This window comes from Rana temporaria, chromosome 5 (assembly GCF_905171775.1).
Source record: "Rana temporaria chromosome 5, aRanTem1.1, whole genome shotgun sequence".
Taxonomy (NCBI): Eukaryota; Metazoa; Chordata; class Amphibia; order Anura; family Ranidae; genus Rana; species Rana temporaria.
Window position 1 is genome coordinate 72,681,172 of NC_053493.1, and position 25,763 is coordinate 72,706,934.

The 25,763-nt window shown below is 44.4% G+C and overlaps 1 protein-coding gene across 1 annotated transcript in view; it reads right to left on the reverse strand.

Moving 5' to 3' along the window:
* Positions 1–1,640: 1,640 nt before the first annotated feature.
* RNF32 (ring finger protein 32) overlaps positions 1,641–25,763 on the reverse strand; it is a 64,350-nt gene continuing 40,227 nt past the window's right edge. Inside the window, exons 8-9 of the mRNA XM_040352706.1 lie at positions 5,702–5,869; positions 1,641–2,187 (exon numbers count right to left, since the gene is read on the reverse strand). Of these exons, the coding sequence (XP_040208640.1) occupies positions 1,966–2,187; positions 5,702–5,869 (390 nt within the window). The 3' untranslated portion in view covers positions 1,641–1,965. The remainder of the gene's footprint in view (positions 2,188–5,701; positions 5,870–25,763) is intronic.

A 25,763-nucleotide genomic window follows, 5' to 3' on the forward strand; every position in this document is an offset into this window, starting at 1 on the left:
ACCAGATACGCTTAAATTAGGCTAAGATACGAGCGGCGTAAGTCTCCTACGCCGTTGTATCTTAGGGTGCATATTTACGCTGGCCGCTAGGTGGCGCTTCCGTCGATTTCAGCGTAGAATATGCAAATGAGCTGGATACGCCAATTCAGAAACGTACGTGCGCTCGGCGGATTTTTTTACATCGTTTGCGCAAGGCTTTTTCCGGCGTAACGTTACTCCTGCTATATGAGGCATAGCCAATGTTAAGTATGGACGTCGTTCCCGCGTCGAATTTTGAAAATTTTACCTCGTTTGCGTAAGTCATTTGCGAATAGGGCTTTGCGTAAATTACGTTCACGTCGAAAGCATTGACTATTTGCGACGTGATTAGGAGCATGCGCACTGGGATACGTTCACGGCCGGCGCATGCGCTGTTCGTGAGAAACGTGATTTACGTTGGGTCATGTTTTATTTAAATAAAACACGCCCACCTCTTGGCCAATTTGAATTTGGCGCGCTTACGCCGGCAGATTTACGCTACGCCGCCGCAACTTACGGAGCAAGTGATTTGTGAATACTGCACTTGCCTCTCTAAATTGTGGCGGCGTAGCGTAAATAACAGACGCTACGCCCGCACAAATTTACGTCGCCGTACCTGAATCTAGCCCTATATTTACTCATCAGTCCGTACTGAGTTACATATACTTGTGCCACCATATTGGGGAAGCTTAAATAATGGCTGGTGCTGCAGTCTTACCGTGGTCCAATAAGGGTAAACGGCAGGTGCCATTTTGACGAAAATCAAAGGGCTGCCACTGTATTGGGGGTGGCTAAATTAAACTTAGAATGTTGAATAATATATTAGTGTAGCTCAGTAGGTGGCACTTGCATCTCTCTCTCTCTCTCTCTCTCTCCTTTTTGTGCTTTCACGTGGTTCCACGTTGGAGGATATCCCAATCCTGCTACTAAGAGGACAAGTTGCTGACAGTGTTATGCTTTATGCTTCCAGAAGACCTTCTTGGAATTTCTATGGACTTGCTTCCAATATGTTTTTTTAGTTTCCAAATCTATTGCCGTTAAGGCCTGGCAGTTGACATTTTTGCCAAATGCGAGTTGGTGTGCCTATCTAGTACAAACACACATCCTTTATAATATGTGCACGTTTTCTTTTACATCATGTGTATGTCGGATTGCTCGTAGAAGGTCGTTAATGTAGAGCCTCTTTACACCTAGGACACTGTGGTAATATGTATGCTTTACGGAAACATAATATGCATATGAATTGCCATTCATTCTGTGCAATAGTTTACCACAATGTGCCTTTTTCATGCACTGCAGGGAAACAAAATATTGCAGTAGCACATTTTTTTTCCTACATTGATGAGATTTCTCTTCTCTTTTCCTGTTCTTTCACCCAACACTTGGACAGGAAGTGAGGGGGAATTCCCTTAGGGTCTTTTCATATACATTTTGATGTACCTTTGGTGTTTAAAATGTGGTAAAAAAGCATGAAAAATGTATCCCTTTAAATCCTATGGAACTCGTAACACCAGTGTGCTGGTGTGGTACTTTTTAAAAGCCCTGCATGCTGAATTTTGCATGCTTAAAAAGTTCACCAAAAATGTACCCTCCCCACTAAAATCAATGGAAAACGTGCTTTTTGGGTCTTATGTTTCACAGGTGCATGGCTGGAGTCCAGCAACCAGAAAATGTATCAAAATTGCATATGCATAAAATTCTGATGGAGGTTCTATACTGTCCTCTGTTAGAAATGTTTTATTTTCCTTCACTTTAACCCCTGACAGTGGTCCTAAACTTTTCACATTTTGTAAAAAAAAAAAAAAAATTAACAGGTTCCATCAAAAGTATAACATAATGCATCTGTATCAAATGATTAACATGTTCACTGGTAAGGTTGGGCAGTTGTTTAAAAAAAAAAAATCTATACAGAAACAGGGTGAGAGAGTAGTAATTTTCCATAAAAGCCTAACGGGGAAATATTTTCTTCTGGTATGGAGATCGGCACAAAGGACAAAATGGGCATTTCCCAACTGAGAAGTCCTCAAAGGCCTGAAGACAAGCTTGATGAAAGACATGTGAGCAGGACAGAAGCACAATGGGTCGGGAGGAGGACAGTCCTCTATGGTCTTCATTGTAATTCAATGCTGTGATACATATTGGACAGTCCGATATTTCCTGATGAACAGCCTACATGACAAAATGTAATTTTGGTCAGGTCTATTAAATGTAATACTGTTTATACCGTGTATTAAACTAAAGCAAACAAAAAGTGTTTTTCATAATTTATGTACCCCTTTAAAAACAGAAACCTGGTCATCTCAAGATGGGTAACCATAGCTTGGCTTACAAATGAGAACCTGTCAGAATAGAAATGTTAGATCTGCAGTTGCTGAATTGTTTCAAGATACACAGTTATTATCCCACTTAATCACTGCACAGGGACAAGCATACAGCCAGAGAAGTGACCGGATGTCTGGCCTACACACTGTACAGCGCTGGCTGGTACAATTGTGGACAGTGTATTTTTGTCACCTAGGTTTCTAATTTGCATATGGTAAGGGACTCATGGGTTTGTGTCTGATATTGAAAAAACATAACAGGTAAGGGTTTACAGGTAATAGCACATTACAGGACATTATTCAGGAACATGAATGGCCAAAAGTGTCCCAACTGAGGGCTGGGCAACACAACAAAAAAAGGCTTTTAATATAGGTAGCTCAACATAATCTCCTGAAGAACTATACATCAGCACAGGTCTGAATGTCCACCTAGTAAACCATAACAAATGTGTGTACAAAAGGCTTGATGGCAGCCTTGCAAATCTGAGAAACAGAAGGCTGATGGTAAAATATGCACAAAGAACCAACAAATCTGTTTGAATGAGCATTCACAGACAAAGTAGGACCTTTGTCCTTGAGGTCATAAGACTGAGAAGGAAGTTGTTGAATGTACAGGGACAGGAATGACTTAGTCATATTGTCAAAAGGGGGGTGTGGTCAGCAGGTAGATTTGAACAGTGAATACCCCATCCAAACTATGAAGGGAGATCTCTTTATGATGTTTCAGAGCAGGACAGAAGATGCCGTCGCCGCACCGTCATTATACGTCCACAAGGTGGCTCTCCTAGGCGAGACCACGTAAATGAACGTCCTACCTTTTAGCCGCCACTAGGGGCGCACGCGCGCGCCCCCCGCTCGCCCCCGACTCCCGTGCGTGTGCCCGGCGGGCGCGATCGCCGCCGGGCACACGCGATCGCTCGGTACAGAGCGGGGAACGGGAGCTGTGTGTGTAAACACACAGCTCTCGTTCCTGTCAGCAGGGGAAATGCTGATTTTCTGTTCATACAATGTATGAACAGAAAATCAGTGTTTCCCCTAGTGAGGCCACCCCCCCCCCACAGTAAGAACACACCCAGGCATACTTAACCCCTTCCCCGCCCCCTAGTGTTAACCCCTTCACTGCCAGTGGCATTTTTATAGTAATCTAATGCATTTTTATAGCACTGATCGCTATAAAAATGCCAATGGTCCCAAAAATGTGTCAAAAATGTCCGAAGTGTCCGCCATAATGTCGCAATACCGAAAAAAAAAATCGCTGATCGCCGCCGTTACTAGTAAAAAAAATATTAATAAAAATGCCATAAAAATACCCCCTATTTTGTAAACGCTATAACTTTTGCGCAAACCAATCAATAAACGCTTATTGCGATTTTTTTTACGAAAAATATGTAGAAGAATACGTATCGGCCTAAACTGAGGAAAAAAAATGTTTTTTTATATATTTTTGGGGGATATTTATTACAGCAAAAAGTAAAAAATATTCATTTTTTTCAAAATTGACGCTCTATTTTTGTTTATAGCGCAAAAAATAAAAAACGCAGAGGTGATCAAATACCACCAAAAGAAAGCTCTATTTGTGGGAAAAAAAGGACGCCAATTTTGTTTGGGAGCCACGTCGCACGACCGCGCAATTGTCTGTTAAAGCGACGCAGTCCCGAATCGCAAAAAGTACTCTGGTCTTTGGGCAGCAATATGGTCCGGGGGGTAAGTGGTTAAAAAATAAATAAAACTTGTCTTTGTCTAACATAAGAAAAGGTATTTTACAGCAATGTTTCTCAACTCCAGTACTCATGTTTTCAGGCTTTTCATTATTTTGCACAGGTGATTTCAGTTTCACTGCTGTTTTATCTGAGGGAAATCCTGAAAACATACCTGCAGAAGGTACTTGAGGACTGGCGTTGAGAAACATTGCTTTACAGGTTAAGGCCAACAGCTCCAAGAGATGTCTTGCTGAAGTGTTGGCAATGAGAAAGGCAACCTTACAAGTTAAGATGGTCAGAGGAATATCCCTAATGGGCTCAAAGAGAAGTTTTTGCAAAACCAAAAGAACCAGACGGAGATCTCCCAGAAGTGACAGTAGACTTGCAAGACATTTTTTATTTTTTAGCTTTTAAAAGCATAAGGATAATGGACTCTCAATACACACCTGTCCCTCAAGACCTGGACTGCAACAGCCAGGTCATTAAAGTCTGCAACCGAGAAAAAGTGTGGCAAACCATTCCTTGAGACAGAAGATCTGGTCAATTTGGGAGGGCCCATGGAGAGTTTGCTAAGGATTCTGACGAGGTCTGTGTAATGCCCCATACACACAACCGGTTTTCCAGACATGCCAAAACCCAACATGATTCCTTTCAAGACTGCCTTGTATACACACGTTTAGTCAAAAAAACGCTTGACCAAAGCGCGGTGACGTATGACGGGACTATAAAGGGGAAGTTCCATTCAAATGGCGCCACCCTTTGGGCTGCTTTTGCTGATCCTTGTGTTAGTAAAAGTTTGGTGAGAGACGATTCGCGCTTTTCAGTCTTTGTGCTTTTCAGTTCGTTACAGCGTGACGAATGTGCTATCTCAATTACGAACGCTAGTTTTACCAGAACGAGCACTCCCATCTCATACTTGATTCTGAGCATGCATGTTTTCTTTACCCTCGGAAAAGCATACACACGACCGGTTTTCGCGACGAGAAATGCCTAGGTGAGAGACCAGTGCTGGAAGACATATTACAGACTGACCCCACATCTTCCTCATATCAGGTTCTGGGTACTACATGCAGGATATGCCAAGAATGAGCTAATCTGGAAAGTTGCACAAATCAGCCCCAGAGGGCTCTGCAGCCACTGAAGAAACTTTCTAGAAGAAAAAAAAAGATCTTGATAAAATAAAAACTGTGGGTAGCTTTTCTTAGCAGAAAGAATGTGTCTTCTCTTCTAGGACACTAGCAAAAGACTAGTGTGGAAATAACTGCACTGGGATCTCCTTACAGCTTTTTTTTTTTTTCCAGTGTCCAATATCCTAAAGGCAGCAGCATACCCCTATGTCCCTGAATATTGTCCTGTGTTCTGTAATGTACAATTAAGAAACAAGCTTTTTGTTTTCTCAAAGTTTTAAGTCCTGAAGCCTGAATGCTTTGTACATTATGTGGCAAAAGCCTACAATAGCTGGTCCATAAGTTCACCTTTGGAGCTATGTGGAACACTATCTTTTAATGCTCAGTTAAATGTATTTATGAAAAATAAAATATACTTGAAATTGAATCTACATATTTAAGCCAAAGGTCTGAGGCCCCGTATAATAGTGATGGAATCTGTGAATTTCTCTTTGTGGGAAACCTGCAGATACGATGGTAGATGACTACAGCTCACCTGTACTTGTATCCTTTCCCAATCTGCATCACTGATGCCTCTGTTGAAGTTTTCTTCTAACTGACAGAAGACACTACGACTTGCAGCGATTGACTGGTCAATCTCACTGAAGAACACATCAATGTCTGTGCTGCATGATCTTAACAAGCGGTCAGATATTTCGGTGAACTGTAAAAACAGGATAAAAGATATTTAAATATTGCAGAATTGGTGCTTTAATGTATTGGCAATATATTTTGCTATAGGTACACCATATATAAGACACTGTCCCAGCTACTGAAAATTATATAGAGTTTTTGCATCCTTTGAGTTCATTGGATACATACATGTCTGAACCTGCAACCAGAGTGGATTAATTAAGGTACTTGATCTACAAAGTGAATAATTTTATCGTATAAATCAATAGAATACTGCAGAAGTAAAACTCTCACTTGGTGCAACCTGAGTTCTGAAAGCAGTGTACCAGATTCAAACATCATGTTCCTGTCTATCTACCCCCCACCTCTTTCCATCCACACACATTTGTTACCTTCAGTAGTTTGTTCCTTTGAGCACTAAAGTGTAGGCAGATAGACCATCCCAACGCAAGGTCTGCTTTGCAGCAGGGGGAGCATATAGAAATAACAGCTGTTACCATGTTCATGATCTCCCCCATGAGAGGCAAGTTACATAGTTTATAAAATGGTTTGGCAATCAATAGGCCAACATTGGATTCATCAATATATCTAAGGTTGTTTAAAACAGTGTTTCTCAACTCCAGTCCTCAAGGCGCCCCAACAGGTCATGTTTTCAGGATTTCCCTCAGATGAAACGGCTGTGGTAATTACTAAGGCAGTGAAACTGATCAAGTCACCTGTGCAAAATAATGGAAATCCTGAAAACATGACCTGTTGGGGCGCCTCGAGGACTGGAGTTGAGAAACACTGGTTTAAAATAATCACAATTAAAGTGACTGTAAAGGTTCTTATTTTCTTTTTAAACAACATGGTATACTTACCTGCTTTGTGCAATAGTTTTGCACAGAGCAGCCCTAATCCTTCGCTTCTTGGATCCTTGCTAGTGCATCTGGCTCCTCCTGACCTCCAAGTGCCCCATAACAAGGCGGCTTGCTAGTGTGGCACTTGTGAAGACTTGATCCTGAGCCAATGGCTTTTACTGCTACTGCCAGTGAGGAGGGAGAGAGAGAGATCAGCGCTAATGCTCTCGAGCACAGCACTGGATGGAAGCTCAGGTAAGTATGTAGGGGTGGGGAAAGCTGCACATAAAAGGTATTAAAGTAAAAAAACTTTACCCTTTACAACCACTTTTACATAGTTAGGCTGGTTGAAAAAAGACAAAAGTCCACCTAGTTCAACCATTAAAAGGGAAAAAAAGAATTCTACAATCCTACATACACAATCCCATACCCACAGTTGATCCAGAGGAAGGCAAAAAAAAAAACAGCAAAGCATGATCCAATTTGCTACAGCAGGGGAAAAAATCCTTACTGATCCCCAAGAGGCAATCGGATATTCCCGGGATGAACATTACCTATGATCATATTCCCCCCCTTAAAGTGGGAGTAAACTCCCATGTATGATTTGAACCTACGCCTATAATAAGGCTTACCTAAAGGTATGGTAAATATCTCCTAAACGTGCACTGTTTAGGAGATATTTACTTTTGATGCAGCTAGTGACATCACCTGCGCATACGCTCTAAAGGAACGGCATACCCGTGATGTTATTGCTGGCTTGGCCATTCAGATAGCTGGAGCCTGTGAACCCAGAAAGAAGACTGGGTGAAGATGGAAGCGCCTTCAGCGGTGACAATACGCCACTGGAGGGCAATGCATACTAGTACATTATAACTTAAACTGCACGGGGCCCAATTATTATTATTTTTAGGATGTGGTTTACTACCTCTTTCGTCTCCTCTTCTTAAAAGACAAATTCATTTCCTCTATTACTCTGTTCTCTGCACTTTCAGCAGTTTCCCAATATCCTTTTTGTGAATTGGTGCCCAAAACTGAACTGCATATTCCAGATGAGGTCATACTAATGATTTGTACAGGGGCAAAATTATATCTTTCGCTCTCTCTCTGGAGTCTATACCTCTCTTAATACAAGTAAGGATTTTGCTTGCTTTGAAACCGCTTCTTTGTCTGACAACTTGTCTTTCATGAATCCATGTTGTCTGTTGCTTAAAATATTTTTTTACAGCAAGAACTCATCTATGTGGTCTTTTATTAAACTCTCCAGTATCTTTCCAACCATAGAAGTTAAACTAATAGTCTATAGTTATTTGGTAAAGACTTTGATCCCTTTTTAAATACAGGCATCACATTGGCCCTACGCCAGTCCAGTGGCACTATTCCAGTCATCAAAGAGTCCCTAAAAATTACAAATAATGGCTTTGAAATGACAGCGCTCAATTCTTTTAGGATTAGTGAGTATGCCATCTGGTCCAGGTGCCTTATTCACCTTTATGCTGTCTAAATATTTCTGGACCAGATCAATTTTGAGCCTTTGTGGATCATTTGGGGCTGTGTCAATACCATCCCCATTATTGAGCTTCCCCATGCTCCTTTGTATACACAGAGCTGAAGATTAATTCTGAACCTTATACATAAGAAAGAAGTTATGTAATAGCTATGAATGTTGGTTATGCTAACTTTACTTTAAATAAAATCTTTGTAAAAGAAAGGCTTTGGCAATGAGACAGGGTTACTATTCCGTACAGATTTTGCTTTTAATGGACATAGATGATACAGATGCATTTAAAAAAATGTAAAGTCAATCATGGGGAAGACTGCTGACATTACAGTTGTCCAGAAGACAGTCATTTACACCCTACGCAAGGAGGGTAAGTCACAAAATGTCATTGCTAAAGAAGCTGACTGTTCGACAATAAACAATGCAATTTAGAAAGGGAGCAGACGTGTGTTAGCTGAGCTCCGCTCTTACCCTCATCCTGACTAACTTTCAGCGCAGATTCCTGCACCCAGCACCCGTTCCGCAGGCACCCTGGGGCGGAAGAAGACACCCGGTACCCCGAGAGCCCCTCCGCTGTCGCCGGGCAAGCTCCGTTCGTCCTCGACGCCTGGAGCTCGGGCCGCGACGGCCATCTTGCCCACGAGGCTCTCAGCCCTGGAGATGTCCGTTGATTTTCCACCCCTGCCTAATCCGTCGGCATCCCAAGCCGCCTCTCATGCTGAACTCCTGGCAGCGATCAAGGAGGGACGGGACTCCGTGATGGTGAAGATCGACCATCTAGTGGCGGATGTAAGCCTTATTAGGCATGATATGGACAAATTCAGGGCCCGGTTCGCCGAGGCGGAGGGCCGCATTTCTCAGCTTGAGGATTCTACCAGGGCCGACTCCAGGGATCTCCATTCCCTACAGATGCAGGTCAGAGCCCTGCAGGAGAAATCCATCGACACGGAGAATAGGCTCAGGAGAAACAACATCAGGATCCTGGGCCTCCCAGAGCGGGCGGAGGGCCCTAAGCCTGCGGAGTTCACTGAAACCTTTCTCATCTCCCTGCTGGGCCTACCAGCTATGCCACCTACGTTTGTGGTCGAGCGGGCACACAGGGTTCCTCCTAAGCCTCCAATCCCAGGGGCCCCTCCGCGGCCTTTCCTGCTTCGCCTACTTAACTACCGGGACAGGGATCGCATCCTGGCGGCTGCCAGAGAAAAGAGGGATCTGATGTTTGAGGGAACCAGGATCATGCTGTTCCCGGACTACTCTCCAGAGGTGCAACGCCAGCGCCGCTCCTTCACCGAGGTGCGCAGAAGTCTGCGAGACCAAGGCCTCAAATTCAGCCTGCTTTACCCTAGCAAGTTGCGGGTGATAGATGGGGATCGCACGCGCTTTTTCACAGATCCGGAGGCGGCTATGTCGTGGCTGGAGGCCCGCGGATGACGCATACCTCGTGGCAAGTATGGCGGCTAGTTTTCTTCTCTCCCCCGGGCAACCCCTTCCCCCCCCCCGATGTGGTGGGGATTTATCACTGTTTTTTGGGGTAACAGAATGTGGCCTCTTGGATCTCGGGGGAGATCGTTTTCCTCCCCTCCTTCGTCCTGATGGACTGTTGTATGTTCCTCCTGTATTCCACTGTGCCACAAACATCCGATGTTTGCTGGCTGCTATTGCCCTTGGTCCCTGATCCTGCCGCTGCGGGGAGATGACTGCGTTTGTGCCCCCCATGAGTTTGTTTTGGTTTTTTTTTTTCTCTTTACACTGTGGACAGAGATCCAGCTCCCCCTCCTTATCCTGTTTTCTCCCTCCATACATTTTATTTTTCCCACTTTAAGGTGCTGCCTTTGCTCCCTCACCGCGGCCTTCCTCTCCGGGTGCCACTACCCCCCCGAGCTTTGGCCCATATACCCTGCCCAGGCCGGGAATATGCCCATACTACTGCATGGAGTTTGGTTGCTCAGCGCGCCGACATGAAGGCGCATTACTCAGGACTCCAAGAACTGAGACACGCGAAGCCGCCAACTCCCCCCCCCCCCACCTGTACTTGTGTTCTGTCCAAGTTTTATTTTATTTTTGTTTTGATTTTTTCTGTCCTATTTTTGCGCCCGATCTTACTTGGGCTCTGTGTCCATGAACATTGACCGCAGGCCTCTGCTGTGAGAGAGCAGCCTCGCGGATGCCGTGTAGGGCCCCAGTTTAAGGGCTCATCTACACCCTATGTTTTTGACTGTTCCTGTTTGGGGAAAAACTATTCCCACCCCTCCGGCAGTTGCTAGAGGGATGGGACATAGTCGGATAGGCACCCGGTGCCTGGGAAGTTTGTTATTTTTTGTGTTCACTGTTTATGTTAAGCTCAATGTCTTTTGCTCTGTAAGGATGGTGCCCTGCGCAAGCTTTGCTGACATGATTTGTAATGTACTCGAGGTCCTGCTGCTCCTGGGGTGTCTCGAGATGCTCCTAAATTGGTACCCTGCCCTCCCTCCACCCCCCCTGCCAGATGGCTGACCGCCCGCCTGACTCATTCTCCATTCTCTCTTGGAATGTCAGGGGTCTTAACTCCAAGTTTAAACGGGCCACCCTATTCCAGTATTTGAAGTCCCGCCCTGTACAACTTATCTTACTCCAAGAGACTCACCTCATGGGCAGCAAGATCCTGACCCTTAAAAAACCCTGGGTTCAGCGAGCAATACATGCTACATATTCCACGTACGCTAGGGGGGTGACAATCCTTATCCATAAGAATTTTCCCTGTGTAATTGAAGAAGTCCGTACGGACCCCCTAGGTAAATATGTGGTCCTCGTTTTTACATTATGGTCGCAGAGGTACATTGTTGTCAATTTGTACATTCCCCCCCCCTTCTCTTCAGCCCTATTGTATGATGTTTTAGATAAGATTGCACCGTTCTGCCCGGGGAAGGTCATAGTGATGGGAGACTTTAATGCCATCCTGTCCCAAGAACTAGATAGACCCACTCCGCCGAAGTCCCGGTCCTCCGACCTACTGGCCTGGGCTCAGGCGGTGGGCCTGGAGGAGGTCTGGAGGTGGAAACACCCAGATGTGCGTGCCTATTCCTGCTACTCTGCTTCCTACAAGACCGCGTCCCGGATAGATCTGGCCTTCTCCAACCCCGCACTGTTAGCGGATGTGTTGGAGGCGGACTATCTTCCCAGCGGTCTGTCGGACCATAGCCCGTTATTAGTAGTGCTCCGCTCTCCGGCCTCACGCTGTGCTGCACTCTGGAGGCTGGGCGCCCAATGGGTGAACCATCCAGACATAGCTGAAGCTGTATCCCCCCTGCTGACTGACTTCTGGGAGCGTAATACTGGTACGGCCTCCCCGGACGTAGTTTGGGACACTTTCAAGGCATATACAAGGGGACAGTACATCTCCTCTATAGCTAGTGTCAAAAAACAACACTCGGCGCAGTTGGTGGACTTGGAGCAGCGGGTCGCGGACCGCACTGCCACATATAATACTGACCCCTCCTCGGATCGTTTTGATCTGATGATGGCGGCCCAGCGCGACTTACATCTGCACATAGCTGAAGCGACACGTCTGGAAATACATAAGGGCAAACAGAGGGCATTTGAACAGGGTGACCGGAATGGCCGGTTTCTGGCCATGATGGCCCAACACGACCAACCTCTCACGACCATATCTCTCCTCCAGACCCCGGAAGGGGGGACTGTGTCCTCTCCTCAAGACATACTGCAGACCTTTAACGACTTCTACAGGACCCTCTACTCCTCTGGGTTACCCGCGGGCTTCCGGCCTGAGACGCTTAACGACCTGCTTGACCCCTTAGCATTGGGTTGGCTCTCTGATCAGGAGAGGGAGGCCCTAGTAAAACCATTTACAGCTCTTGAGGTCCAGGTTGCCATCCAGTCCTTCCCATCGGGCAAGGCGCCAGGACCTGATGGACTCCCACTCGATTTCTACAAAGCCCATGTGGGCCTCCTGGCCCCCATGTTGGCACAGCTTTACACTACGTGTTTGGCTGAGGGCAGCCTCCCCGCCTCTATGTATCATGCCCACTTGACACTGATATATAAACCTCCCAAGGACCCTGCTTCCTGTGCCTCCTACCGCCCTATTGCACTGTTGAACACCGACTTTAAGGTACTTACCAAGCTACTCGCCCTGCGACTGTACCCCATGTTACCTACTGTAATAGACTCTGACCAGACGGGGTTCATGCCCAGGAGGTCTACAGATGTTAATCTCAGGCGACTCTTTACCAACATTCATACCCGACACGTTAATACCGGAACGAGGACTGTGGCCTCACTAGATGTAGAAAAGGCCTTTGACACGGTCGAGTGGCCTTTCCTATGGGAGACTTTGAGACGAATGGGATTTCCCTTACTATTCATAACGTGGCTGCAGGTCATATACAAGGCCCCCACCTCGTCGGTGCGCTTGGGCGGTGCGGTTTCTGTCCCCTTTCGGCTTTCTCGAGGCACTAGGCAGGGCTGTCCCCTTTCCCCGGCCCTCTTTGCCCTCGCCATTGAGCCAGTGGCGGAGGCGCTTCGTACATCTCGCCACGTTAAGGGGCTCAGGGTGGGTCTGCTAGAGGAGAGGGTGGCCTTATACGCCGACGATATGCTGCTTTTTCTGAATGATGCCGGCCCCTCCCTGCAGGGCGCCTTGTCGGTGCTAGACACATTCGCTCCGGTCACTGGACTCAGAGTGAACTGGTCCAAATCTCTCCTGTTCCCGATAGACCAGGCGGCCAAATCTACCTCCCCCCCAGATAGCCCCCTCTGCTGGGTGGATACTTTTAAATATTTGGGGGTGCTTGTTTCAACTTCGGCCTCTGACTTTATCCCCCTGAATCTCTCCCCGGTTTTGGTAGACGCCCAATCAAAATTTAAGGCATGGGGCAACCTCCCTCTGTCGGTATGGGGGAGGGTGAATCTTCTCAAAATTAAAATAGTCCCCAAACTTCTCTATCTCTTCCGCCACTCGCCGCAGTGGATACCTAAGTCCTTTTTTGCTAAACTAAATAGACTTTTTTCCTCCTTTATCTGGGGGTCCTCCCCACCGAGGTATAAGCTATCTACCTTAATGAGACCGCGAACGCAGGGTGGGATGGCATTTCCGGACTGCTACAAATATTATCTCGCCGCCCAGCTGGTTACGGCGGCTTGGTGGCTGCGGCCGGATGGTACGAACACCTCCACTGCCCTTGAGGCGTCGGTGGTGGGCTCGTTGGAGGCCCTTCAGTGTTTGCTGTTTCGGGGCCCCCGCGCGCCTTACCCTCTGACCCCCTCTATGCTTACCACCCTGCGGGCGTGGCGAACCGGCCTGACCATTGAAAAATGTAAGCCCACTGAAATCTCACCAAATGCCCCGATCTGGAATAACCCTACCTTGGATCACATATACAAACTGACGGATCCCCTTGCGTGGTCAAAGTACGGCGTGAAATTAATCTCCCATATTGTTTCGCAAAATGCGCTGAGGCCCTTCACTGAGCTATCGTCCGAATTTAATCTGCCCGCTCACTATTATTTCAGGTACCACCAACTGTCGCATGCCTTTTCGGCGCAGTTTCCTTTGTCCTCCTGTATTGTGGCCCAGTCGGAGCTGGAGAGGACACTCAGATTCCATTGTGATGTGAAGCCCACTTCGCGCTTATACTCCTACCTCCTCTTTGTGTCCCTCCCTCCCCTTGACGGGCTGCGGGCCAGGTGGCAAACTGACATCCCCACACTAGACGCAGATGACTGGGATGACGTATGGGACCTACCCTTCACTACGCTGGTGTCGGTTCGTGACAGACTGGTGCAATACAAAATAGTACACAGGGCATACTTCACCCCCTACAGGCTACACAAAATGAACCCTGCACATTCACAGGAGTGCTGGCGGTGTGGCGACTCCCCGGGGGACTTTTCGCACATTTTCTGGCAATGCCCAGAGGTGATACATTACTGGGAGGCGGTCTTAGAACTGACTAACAGAATTGCTGGGACTCACCTGCCCCTAACTATGGAGATATGCCTTTTGGGCATAATAGAAAACCTGGTTCGGACCTCAGCAAAACGCACTTTAGTTAGCCTACTACTCTTCTACGCCCGCAAGAATGTGGCCATGCATTGGAAAAAACCCTCGCCCCCATCCCTGGTGCAGTGGCGACGCCTGGTGAATACCAGTCTTCCCTTATATAAGGACACATATGCCAACCGTGGGTGCCCACAAAAATATGAAAAAATTTGGCGGGTCTGGGTGGAGGAACCAGAAACTGCTGGTTAAAACATGGTCTCGGAGGTGACACCTCCCCTTACCTCCCTTTCTCCCCCCCCCCATTCTGCATGTATATGTCAGTCACCGCAGATCTTAACCAGACCTCGTATTTGCACTGCAGAAGTTGCTATCCTTCGATGTATCAGCTTTTTCTCCTGAAGTGTTGTAGGACGTTGAGCTGTTTTTGTCTAGTTCTGTCTAACTGTGATATGTACTGTGTTTGAAATCTTTCAATAAAAATATTTTTCAAAAAAAAAAAAAAAGAAGCTGACTGTTCACAGAGTGCTCTATTCAAAGTTGGAAGGTATCCAAAGTATTGGAAAGTTGAGTGGAAGGAAAAAGTGTGGTAGAAAAAGGTGCACCAGCAACAGGGATAACCGCAGCCTTGAGAGGATTGTGAACCAAAGGCCATTCAAGAATTTACGGGAGATTCACAAGGAGTGGACTAAGGCTGGTGTTAGTGCTTCAAAAGCCACCACACACAGACGTAGCCAGGACATGGGCTACAACTGTTGCATTCCTTGTGTCAAGCCACTCCTGAACCAGAGACAAAGTCAGAAGCGTCTTACCTGGGCTAAGGAGAAAAGGGACTGGACTGTTGCTCTGTAGTCCAAAGTCCTCTGCATTTCATTTGGAAATCCCAGAGTCTGGAGGAAGAGTGGAGAGGCACATAATCCAAATTGCTTGAGATCCAGTTTGAAGTTTCCACAGTCAGTGATGATTTGAGCAGTCATGTCATCTGCTGGTGTTGGTCCACTGTGTTTTATCAAGTCTAAAGTCAGCGCAGACCTCTAGGAGGAAATTCTAGAGCACTTCATGCTTCCCTCTTCTGACCAGCTTTATGGAGATGCTGATTTCATTTTCCAGCAGGACTTAGCACCTGCCCACACTGCCAAATGTACCAATACCTGGTTTATTGATCAGGATATCACTGTGCTCAATTGGCCAGCAAACTCGCTGACCTAAACACCATAGAGAATCTGTAGGGTATTGTCAAGAGGAAGATGAGAGACACCAGTCCCAACAATGCAGACGAGCTGAAGGCTGCTATAAAAGCAGCCTGGGCTTCCATAACACCTCAGCAGTAATTCATGCAAAAGGAGCCCTGACCAAGTATTGAGTGCATACTACATGGACATACTTTTCAGTAATCCAACATCTGTATTAAAAATGTTTTTTTTTGTTGGTCTTTTGTATTAATCAAATTTTCTGAGATACTGAATTTTGGGTTTTCACTAGCTGTAAACTATCATAATCATCAAAATTAAAAGAAAGTAATGCTTGAAAAACAGGTGAAACTCCAAAAATTTGAATATCGTGCAAAAGTTATTTTATTTCACTAATGCAACTTAAAAGGTGAAACTAATATATGAGATAGATTCATTACATGTAAAGCAAGATAGTTCAAGCTGTGATTTGTTATAATTGTGATGATTATGGCTTACAGCTCATGAAAACCCCAAATCCACAATCTCAGAAAATTATAATATTGTGAAAAGGTGCAATATTCTAGGCTCAAAGTGTCCCACTCTAATCGGCTAATTAAGTCATAACACCTGCAAAGGGTTCCTAAGCCTTAAAAATGGTCTCTGTCTGGTTCAGTGGGAATCACATTCATGGGAAAGACTGCTGACTTGACAGTTGTGCAGAAAACCATCATTGACACCCTTAATAAGGAGGGAAAGCCTCAAAAGGTAATTGCAAAAGAAGTTTGGTGTTCCCAAAGTGCTGCATCAAAGCCCATTAATAAAAAGTTATGTGGAAGGGAAAAGTGTGGAAGAAAAAGGTGCACAAGCAGCAGGGATGACCGCAGCCTTGAGAGGATTGTCAAGAAAAGGCCATTCAAAGTGTTGGGGACTTTCACAAGGAGTGTACTGAGGCTGTCGTCAGTGCATCAAGAGCCACCACACCTATTCCTCTTGTCAAGCCACTCCTAAACAACAAACAACGTCAGAAGGGTCATACCTGTTCTAAAGAAAAACAGGCCTGGTCATAAACAATGAGATCCTATTAAAGAAATCACATAATATATAAAAGTCTGCTTTAAGTGCAAATCTGAAGAAATCTTCTATATCGATTGGATGGATTGTAAGATACACATTAAATGCAATAGATTGCAATAGATCTGGTTATTTTTATGTATGGGTATGCAATAGTTTTATTTTTATTTTTAACATACAATAAGAAATGTGGAATTTTAAATAAATCATAGAAGTGCATAAATCGTATTTTTTTTATTTAATTTTAGTCAATTTTATTGATGTAATGGTACTACTGAGAGCACATAAATAGGATTTTAGCAGATACAGCAACATTATAATGCATCCAAATTTAATTTAGCTCAAATTAATTCCAAATTGGCGATTTGGGTATAAACATCATAATATTATTGGAGTGATTAATATCAACCACCTTCATATTTGTAAAATTGAAGGTATATGCTTAAGTATAATTTAGACCAATCTTATGCTAAGGCTTTATGCACACTGGCTTAAAAAAACGTTAGGAGCTTCTTAAAAATGGCCCCCACCAGTCTTCCTGATGACACCATTCTGATAAAATGAATTGAGGTCTTGGTTGCGGTTGAAGTTCTGCTGATGTGAGGGTCCCATCCAGGTGGAACACACCCGGCTCGCAGGGGTGAGCGGCGCGATTATCAGTGATTCAGGCTGTACGAGCCAGTGCAGCTTATGGCACACTAAAATGTAAGTGCATTGGCTTATACTTATTTTAACTAAAGACTTTTTAATAAGCATAGGCAAAGAGAAATAAAGCAGCACTACAATCTAGTAAGTAAACATGAATCAAATATAGCAAAGCATTGTAAATCTCAGTGTCAACATATATACCATAATGTAATTAATAACACTGTGCAGATACAGTTGTGCTCATAAGTTTACATACCCTGGCAGAATTTATGATTTCTTGGCCTTTTTTCAGAGAATATGAATGAATATGAACACAAAAACATGTTTCACTCATGGTTAGTGTTTGGCTGAAGCCATTTATTATCAAATCAACTGTGTGTACTCTTTTTAAATCATAATGACAACATATACTACTCAAATGACCCTGATCAAAAGTTTTGGGGAGAAAAAAAGGATATGTCCAAGGAATTAAGAATACCAATCAGCAGTGTTCAAACTCTAATCAAGAAGTGGAAAATGAGGAGTTCTGTTGAAACCAAACCACCATCAGGTAGACCAACTAAAATTTCAGCCACAACTGCCAGGAAAATTGTTTGGGATGCAAAGAAAAACCCACAAATAATTTCAGGAGAAATACAGGACCCCGTGAAAACATGTGGTGTGGCTGTTTCAAAATACACAATAAGGAGACACTTTAAGAAAGATGGGATGCATGGTCGTCACCAGAAAAAAGCCATTACTACGCAAATGCCACAAAGTATCCCGCTTACAATACGCCAAACAGCACAGCGACAAGCCTCAAACCTTCTGGCACAAAGTCATCTGGAGTGATGAGACCAAAATTGAGCCTTTTGGCCACGACCATTTGGAGAGGAGTCAATAAGGCCTATGATGAAAGATACACCCTTCCTACTGTGAAACACGAAGGTGGATCGCTGATGTTTTGGGGATGTGTGAGCTACAAAGGCACAGGAAATTTGGTCAAAATTTATGGCAAGATGAATGCAGTATGTTATCAAAAAATACTGAAGGAACATTTCCATTCATCAGCCAGGAAGCTGTGCATGGGACGTACTTGGATATTCCAACATGACAATGATCCAAAACACTAGGCCAAATCGACCTGTCATTTGCTACAGCAGAATAAAGTGAAGGTTCTGAAGTGGCCATCTCAGTCTCCTGACCTGAATATCATTGAGCCACTCTGGGGAGATCTCAAAACCTGCAGTTCATGCAAGACAGCCCAAGAATTTACAGGAACTGGAGGCTTTTTGCCAAGAGGAATGGGCAGCTTTACCAACTGAGAAGACAAATAGCCTCATCCACAAATACCACAAAAGATTTCAAGCTAGCATTGATGTTAAAGGAGGCAATACACGGTATTAAGAACTGGGGTATGTAAACTTTTGATTAGGGTCATTTGGGTAGTTTCTGTTGCCATTATGATTTAACCACTCAGCTACCAGCCGCCATCAATTGACGGCGGCAAGGTAGCTCAATTGTTCTGACAGGACGTCATATGATGTCCTCGTCTTTTAAAGCCACTAGGGGGCGCGCGCTGCTGGCGGCACACACGCGCACCCGCCGTGTTACTGGGAACACAATGCGCGTGCCCGGCGGCCGCGATGGCCGCCGGGCACCCACGATTGCCCAGTAAGATGCTGTGTCCCTTGTACATAGGGACACAGATCGGTCACCTCCCCCAGTCACCCCCCTCCCCCTACAGTTAGAACACTCACTAGGCAACATATTTAACCCCTTCCCTGACCCCTAGTGGTTAACCCCTTCCCGGCCAATCACATTTATACAGTAATCAATGCATATTTATAGCACTGTTCACTGTATAAATGTGAGTGGTCCCAAAAATGTGTCAAAAGCGTCTGATGTGTCCGCTATAATGTCGCAGTCCCAATAAAAATCGCAGATCGCTGCCATTCCTAGTAAAAAAAAAAGAATAAAAAAAAAATCATAATTATGTCCCCTAGTTTGTAGGCGCTATAACTTTTGCGCAAACCAGTCACTATACGCTTATGCGATTTTTTTCATTTATTTTTTTACCAAAAATATGTAGAAGAATATGTATTGGCCTAAACTTTTTTTTTTTTTAATTGAATATTTATTATAGCAAAAAGTAAAAAATATTGTGTTTTTTTTCAAAATGTACGCTCTTTTTTTGTTTATAGCACAAAAAATAAAAACCGCAGAGGCAATCAAATACCACCAAAAGAAGGCTCTATTTGTGGGGAAAAAAAGGACGTCAATTTTGTTTTGGAGCCACGTCGCACGACTGCGCAATTGTCAGTTAAAGCGACGCAGTGCAGGAAGCTGAAATTTCGCCTGGGTAGGAAGGGGGTATATGTGCCACAGTAAGCAAGTGGTTAAACACAGTTGTTTGATAATAAATGGCTTCAGCCAAACACTAACCATGAGTGAAAGAAACGTTTTTGTGTTATCATATTCTCTGAAAAATGTTCAAGAAAGCATCAATTCTGCCAGGGTATTTAAACTTATGAGCACAACTGTACACTGTTATATAATGAGGTTCTCAAAAGAAACAAGAGTTCATAAAAATTGAAAACCAATCCTCCTCATAGATAAGATGGAAATAAAGTGCATCAAGTCCTCCTCTTAGGTAATAGGATGGAGACAGAGTACATCAAATCACCAAAAGGGTCTCCAGATTCTGACACCATTACCTCATTTAAGATGCAGCCTTGCCACATATTAAGGACCTTCTAATTAAAGAAAGATCAGACGAGCATATGGCCAAAACACCCTGGCCAGGGTATTCCTAGGACTTTCCCGCAGGATCCCCTCACAGGATATGGATATACACTGACGTTATACACTTATCCCAATAGTATCCAGAGGTAGCCGCAATCACCATAAAAGAAGAAGCTCCACATGGTGTAAAACCTTCTTATGTACTTTATTATAAAGATAGATTGCACTCACAAGTATTCAAACGCATGATAACAATTTTCAGCCGGCTAAAACATAAAAGTGTCCCACACTTCCAGGAGCACGTGATGACAACAGCATGTCGCTCTTCCATGACGTGGTCCAGGGCACACAAACAAAAACATATTGCACGATTACCGCGCTATTATTTTTTATTCTGGGAAAAACGTGTTACATTGGATAAGAGTGAGGGGAGGAAGTTAAATGTGGAGCTGGCACCATCGATAGGATTATAAGTGAAAAGGCTGAGAGGGTCCTGGCAGCCCAAAAAAATCTGGTGAGTGGCCCCCTATACTATATGCGGTGGAGCACATTGAAGTGTGAAGAGCACGTTTAAAGGACACTAGAATGTGGTGAAAGAAAACATTGGTGTAATAGAAGATTTCTTCAGATTTGCAGACTTTTATATGCTATGTGATTGCTTTAATGGGATCTCATTGTTCACAAATTTATTAGTAGACAAAACGGTTGTATTGGTAACTATTAGTTCTACAGAACAGTGTGTGGGTTTATAATACGTTTATTGGATTGTTATTGGTAAACATGGCACATTGGAATTATGTGAATATTGGTTAAAGCTAGCGCCTCATTTACACATAATTAATAGTAGTCTAAATGTTTCTCTCATAACCTAAAAGTACCCATAACCCTTTAATGCAAACACGCTGAAACTGCAAGGTAAACATAATGCATGCATGCACATTTGCAAAACAATGGGGATTTACTAGAACTGGCACCCATGTGTCTTGTGACTTTTCCAGAAGGTCTTTCAGCTGCTGTGCAGCCACAGTGCAGGACATTGTCTCTGTCACTGCTTGGTTTTTAGCTCTGCTGGCTGAACAGCCCAGATGCTTTCCACACCTCACTCTTAAAGTGATACTAAAGCTTCACATATTTTTTTTAAATAACAAACATGTCATACTTACCTCCACTGTGCAGCTTGTTTTGCACAGAGTGGCCTAGATCCTCATCTTCTGGGGTCCCTCTGCAACTGTCTCGGCTTCTCCCTGCTTCTGATAACCCCACCTGGGAAGCTCTCTCCCAAGGGGGTTACCTTGCGGGCACGCCCCAGAGTCCTGTATTCGACATCCATAGCCGTCAACTACAGGACTCGACCAAGCCCGACCCTGTGCTTGTTTTGCACAGAGTGGCCTAGATCCTCGTCTTCTGGGGTCCCTCGGCGTCTGCCTCGGCTTCTCCCTGCTTCTGATAATCCCATCTGGAAAGCTCTCTCTCAAGGGGGTTACCTTGCGGGTGCGCTCCCGAGTCCTGTATTCGGCATCCATAGCCGCCAACTACAGGACTCGACCCCGCCCCCCTCGTCATTGGAGTTGAGTTGCATCCTATGCATTAAGGTGAAAAAACTTCTGACAGTGACCGGCCTTGTTATACCCACCTGAGTCCTTTGATCCCTCGGCGGAGACGCTCTAGCGCTCTGCCTAAGGTTCTCGGCTCTTGATTGGATAGATTGATAGCAGCGCAGCCATTAGCTCCTGCTCCTGTCAATCAAATCCAATGATGCAAGCGCCAGGGTGTGGGGCTGACTCCTGCATTCTGTGTCTATAGACGCAAATGCTGGAAAGTTGAGCTCTTCTCCCAGGGGGTTAACCGATGCGAGGAGGAGCCACGAGTGCCGCCAGGGGACCCCAAAAGAGGACGATCGGGACCACTCTGTGCAAAACGAACTGCACAGTGGAGCCAAGTATGATATGTTTGTTATTTAAAAAAAACGAGGGTTTACAAACCCTATGAAGTACCTTTTATTGGAAGAAACTGAACTCTAAAATTTGGAGGGCTGTCCACTTACATTTAGCAATACAGGTAGGTGTGATGGTCCACTGCCCTCAAACTTTTGGCTATTCAATATATATTTTTGCAAACAAACAAAAAAAAAAGTACATTACAATACAATAAAATAAATACACCAAGCAGCTGATCTCCTTCATATGAAAAAAAAACAAAAAACACTACTGTTCCCCTTTAAGCTTGTGTGCCCGCTGATTAATCATTTACGCGGCTTTTGGATACATTTTTCATCATGCAGAAAACATTTCTATTATGCTAAATTAATTAACCTGTCATTCCAGTTCAAACGTAACACACACACCAAAAGAAAAAATGTAAGTCACTTCAAGATAGCACTGATAGAGAATTTCCATTAGACACAGTGCACAGTCTTAGGACTTCGAGTCGTGTTTGCTTAGGAGAAGATTGCACTTCTTATTTCTGCAACCAACCTATAGCAGCGGTATTGTGTTCATGTGAAGAAAGCAAAGGCCTATTCTCTACCTAGACAGATCTGGACAGCTTTTATAAATTGAAGCCATAATGTAAACCAATTAACAAGTCACATATGCCTTTTATATTTAGTTTCTAATTTATCTTTGCTAAAAGTTCTTTTGTTGCTCAAGATAAACAGACAGGCAAAGCTGTACTGGTCATGTATGTCATGCAGATGAATGGCTAGCTAAGGTGTGTCTATTCACTGATTAACTACAATAAATATATATGGGGGGAATCAACAGGACTCCTTGTTCCATAGGATTAGAGGTAGAATGTTGCCAGTGAAATAATATTTACATTTTAAGCGTTCTGCCTTTAAAAAAAAAAAATTAAAATCTCTTTTTCATTATAGAAATGACATTTCCATTCCTTCTGCTGCATTATTAGCCCTTATAGTCATTACCAGCGCAACTGTTATTTCATCCACAAACAGGTCCAAATGTTTTAAAGTCTTCAAAATATGGCTGAATGGGCTTTGTAAACCCCATAAACACTATGGGCCAGATTCTCAGAAGAGTTACGCCGGAGTATCTACTGATAGACCGGCGTAATTCGAATTTCCCGCCGGCGTATCATTGTTTTGTATTCACAAAACAAGATACGACGGATTTAGGCTAGGATCCGACTGGTGTAAATCACTTACACCGTCGGATCCTAAATGCAATACAACGCCGACCGCTAGGTGGCGTTTACGCTCAGGTCTCATTTGTTTATGCAAATGAGCCTGATACGCCGATTCCCGAACAAATTTGCGTCGCGTAGCCATCGCTTACGTCGTTTGCGTAAGCGTAAGGTTACCCCTGCTATATGAGGGGTAACCTTACGCCAGTCCGCCGTATGCCATGTTAAGTATGGCGTCGGGTCCGCGTCGTCTTTTCCCGTCGGGTACGTCGTTTTCCTAAGTCGTTCTTGAATACGACTTTACGTCAATGACGCACACGTCGGCGTCATTGACGTTTTCCGTCGAGAACTGGAGCATGCGCACTGGGCTATTTTAAGCCCGGCGCATGCGCAGTTCGATCGGCACGGGGGCGCACTTAATTTAAATACAAGCCGCCCCCTTGGAATTACGCGGGGATACGCCGGGCCAATTACACTACGCCGCCGCAAATTACGGAGCAAGTGTTTGGGGAATACAGCACTTGCTCCTGTAAGTTGGGGCGGCGTAGTGTAAATAGCTTACGCGACGCCGCCGCAGGATCTACCAGAATCTGGCCCTATATAATTTCCTTGTTTCAATAACTGTTGTTGCTAAAGGAAAAAAAGTATCACGATTTTTGGTAAATTTTGCTTGGATCTTTAAGCTTTTACATGTTCTGAACTGTTTTATGCTTTTTTGAAATAAAATATAAGATTTTTAAAATAATAATTTAGTACAGGATACATCAGATTGCAAAGCCTGCTAAGCGTAATGCTCACACATGTTAAACGATTGGTGACTGCATTAATTTTTCTTTTTTAGGCCAAGAACATTTTTATTACGGTAAGTATAGAAAATACCTGTTGATCTTGAGATGCAAAATCCTTGTAACTTTCTGTAAATTGAACTGAAGGCTTGGAAGTAAGATAGGGTTGTCTCTGCTATTTTCTGTAAACTACTAAGCAGACCCAAATTTAAATGGCTGTCACTCCTGCTACACCATTTAAAGTGTTGTAGCCTGCACTCCACCAACAAATAAAAGGCATAAGAGCGCCAGAACCCTTGGACAAAAAAAAAAGCGAAAGTCCGTACACTTACCACCATAGATGTGTTCATACTATGGGCAGGAGGCTAGAAACCAGCCTCACCCATGCTGGGCATACCCCGGAAGGGGTCTTCGGGGACAGGGCTCCATGGCTGGCAGGCCAACAACCTTGAGTTGGATAGCTTCCTGTGACTAGCGCAACACAATGCACCACTTGCCAAGGTGAGAGCCCATGCCAGATGCAGTGCCCAAGGCAAAAAAGCATTACGAGATCCTCTAGACCAGTGATGGCGAACCTTGGCACCCCAGATGTAAAAATAAGAACCACAAACCAATGAGTATTTATTAGCTTCAATCCACAGAGCTACAACACCAGTATAAGGATACATAGTTACAAAAAGTGACAGTTTTTTCTGTCAAATGAGATTTAAAAATGACAGCTACGTGTATAAAAAAGTAATGCTTATCCTTGTGTTAAAGCAGAACCAAAGTCCCACTGTCAAAATCTGCCAGCAGAGAGGCTTTGTATTGCAGAAAAGATATGCAAAGTGTCTTCTGCAATAAAAGAAACCTACCTGCCTGCTCACAGTCGTCACTGGAATGTACACTGAGCTGCATCAGTGCTGTTCAGTTTACATTCTGCCACATCATCCAATGAATACAGCTGAAGACTGGCACCCAGCAAAAGATGCTGGCACAGGATGTGGACTGTTGAAGGTAAGCTTACTCAGCTTTAAAGCTTTGTGAATTAAGTCTAATGTCTTATATTACTGCTCAGTGCAATTTAAAGAAGATTAAAAATGGCAGCGCCACGGTACACCTCTACCTTTTGCTACATTCACCTGAGAAAAACATGCACACTTCTATAAAATGAACTTCCATGCAAAATGTCACATCACAGCTCTTTTATGTTGGCCTTAATGTTAAGAGCATAAGCTTTGCTAATTGCAGACCTAACTTAGCAAATGACATGCTGGATCACTGAAAAGAGACAACTGCTTCCACACAGAGGTTTAGCCTAGGTTCGCATGCCAAATCAGCGGCTATTGCCAGCAGTGGCACCGTCTGAAACAGGAAAGTCGGCGCTGCACCGATTCCCAAAATACGTTTCTGTACTACTTTTTTCGACTTCGGGAGACGATTTGTATAGAAACGAACACGCACAGATGTCTGCAAAATTGCCCCCAAAGTCGGACTACATTAACGGGTTGAAATCGTGATTTATAACGCACAGCAATGTGAACCTAGAGTCAACAACCATCTTAACGGCATACTGGCAGGGAACAGGCTTTTCTACTCAGTGTGGCTAATTTTCACCACTTTCAGACCGGCCACCGTGGATATACGCCGGTACTTTGACGTTAAATACCGTTTTTATGGCAGCAGATAACTGCCATAACCCCAGTATTGTTATTCATAGCGGGCGATCAGCTTTAAGAGAAAAGTGGTCTCCACGGTGTATTCTCTTGCAAGATCACTTTTATGGACGGCGGGAGAGGTGCCCCCTCCCACCCAGTGCCGGGCGTCTCTGCCGCTTACCAGAGCTGTTGGAAGCAGCAGAGATGATCCTGTCCTGTGGCCTGATGGACAGGAAGTCGAGTGAGGGCATGATGGCTCCCACTCGACTCTATGCCCTTGGAGGACTGGAGCCATGTGAAACATCACTTCTGCCCAACGGCCTTAAAAGGGACAATTTTTTTTTTATTGAAAAAAAAAATACCTTTTTTTATATTTTGTTATTGCTTTTAATTGTAAATGTGAGATCTGAGGTCT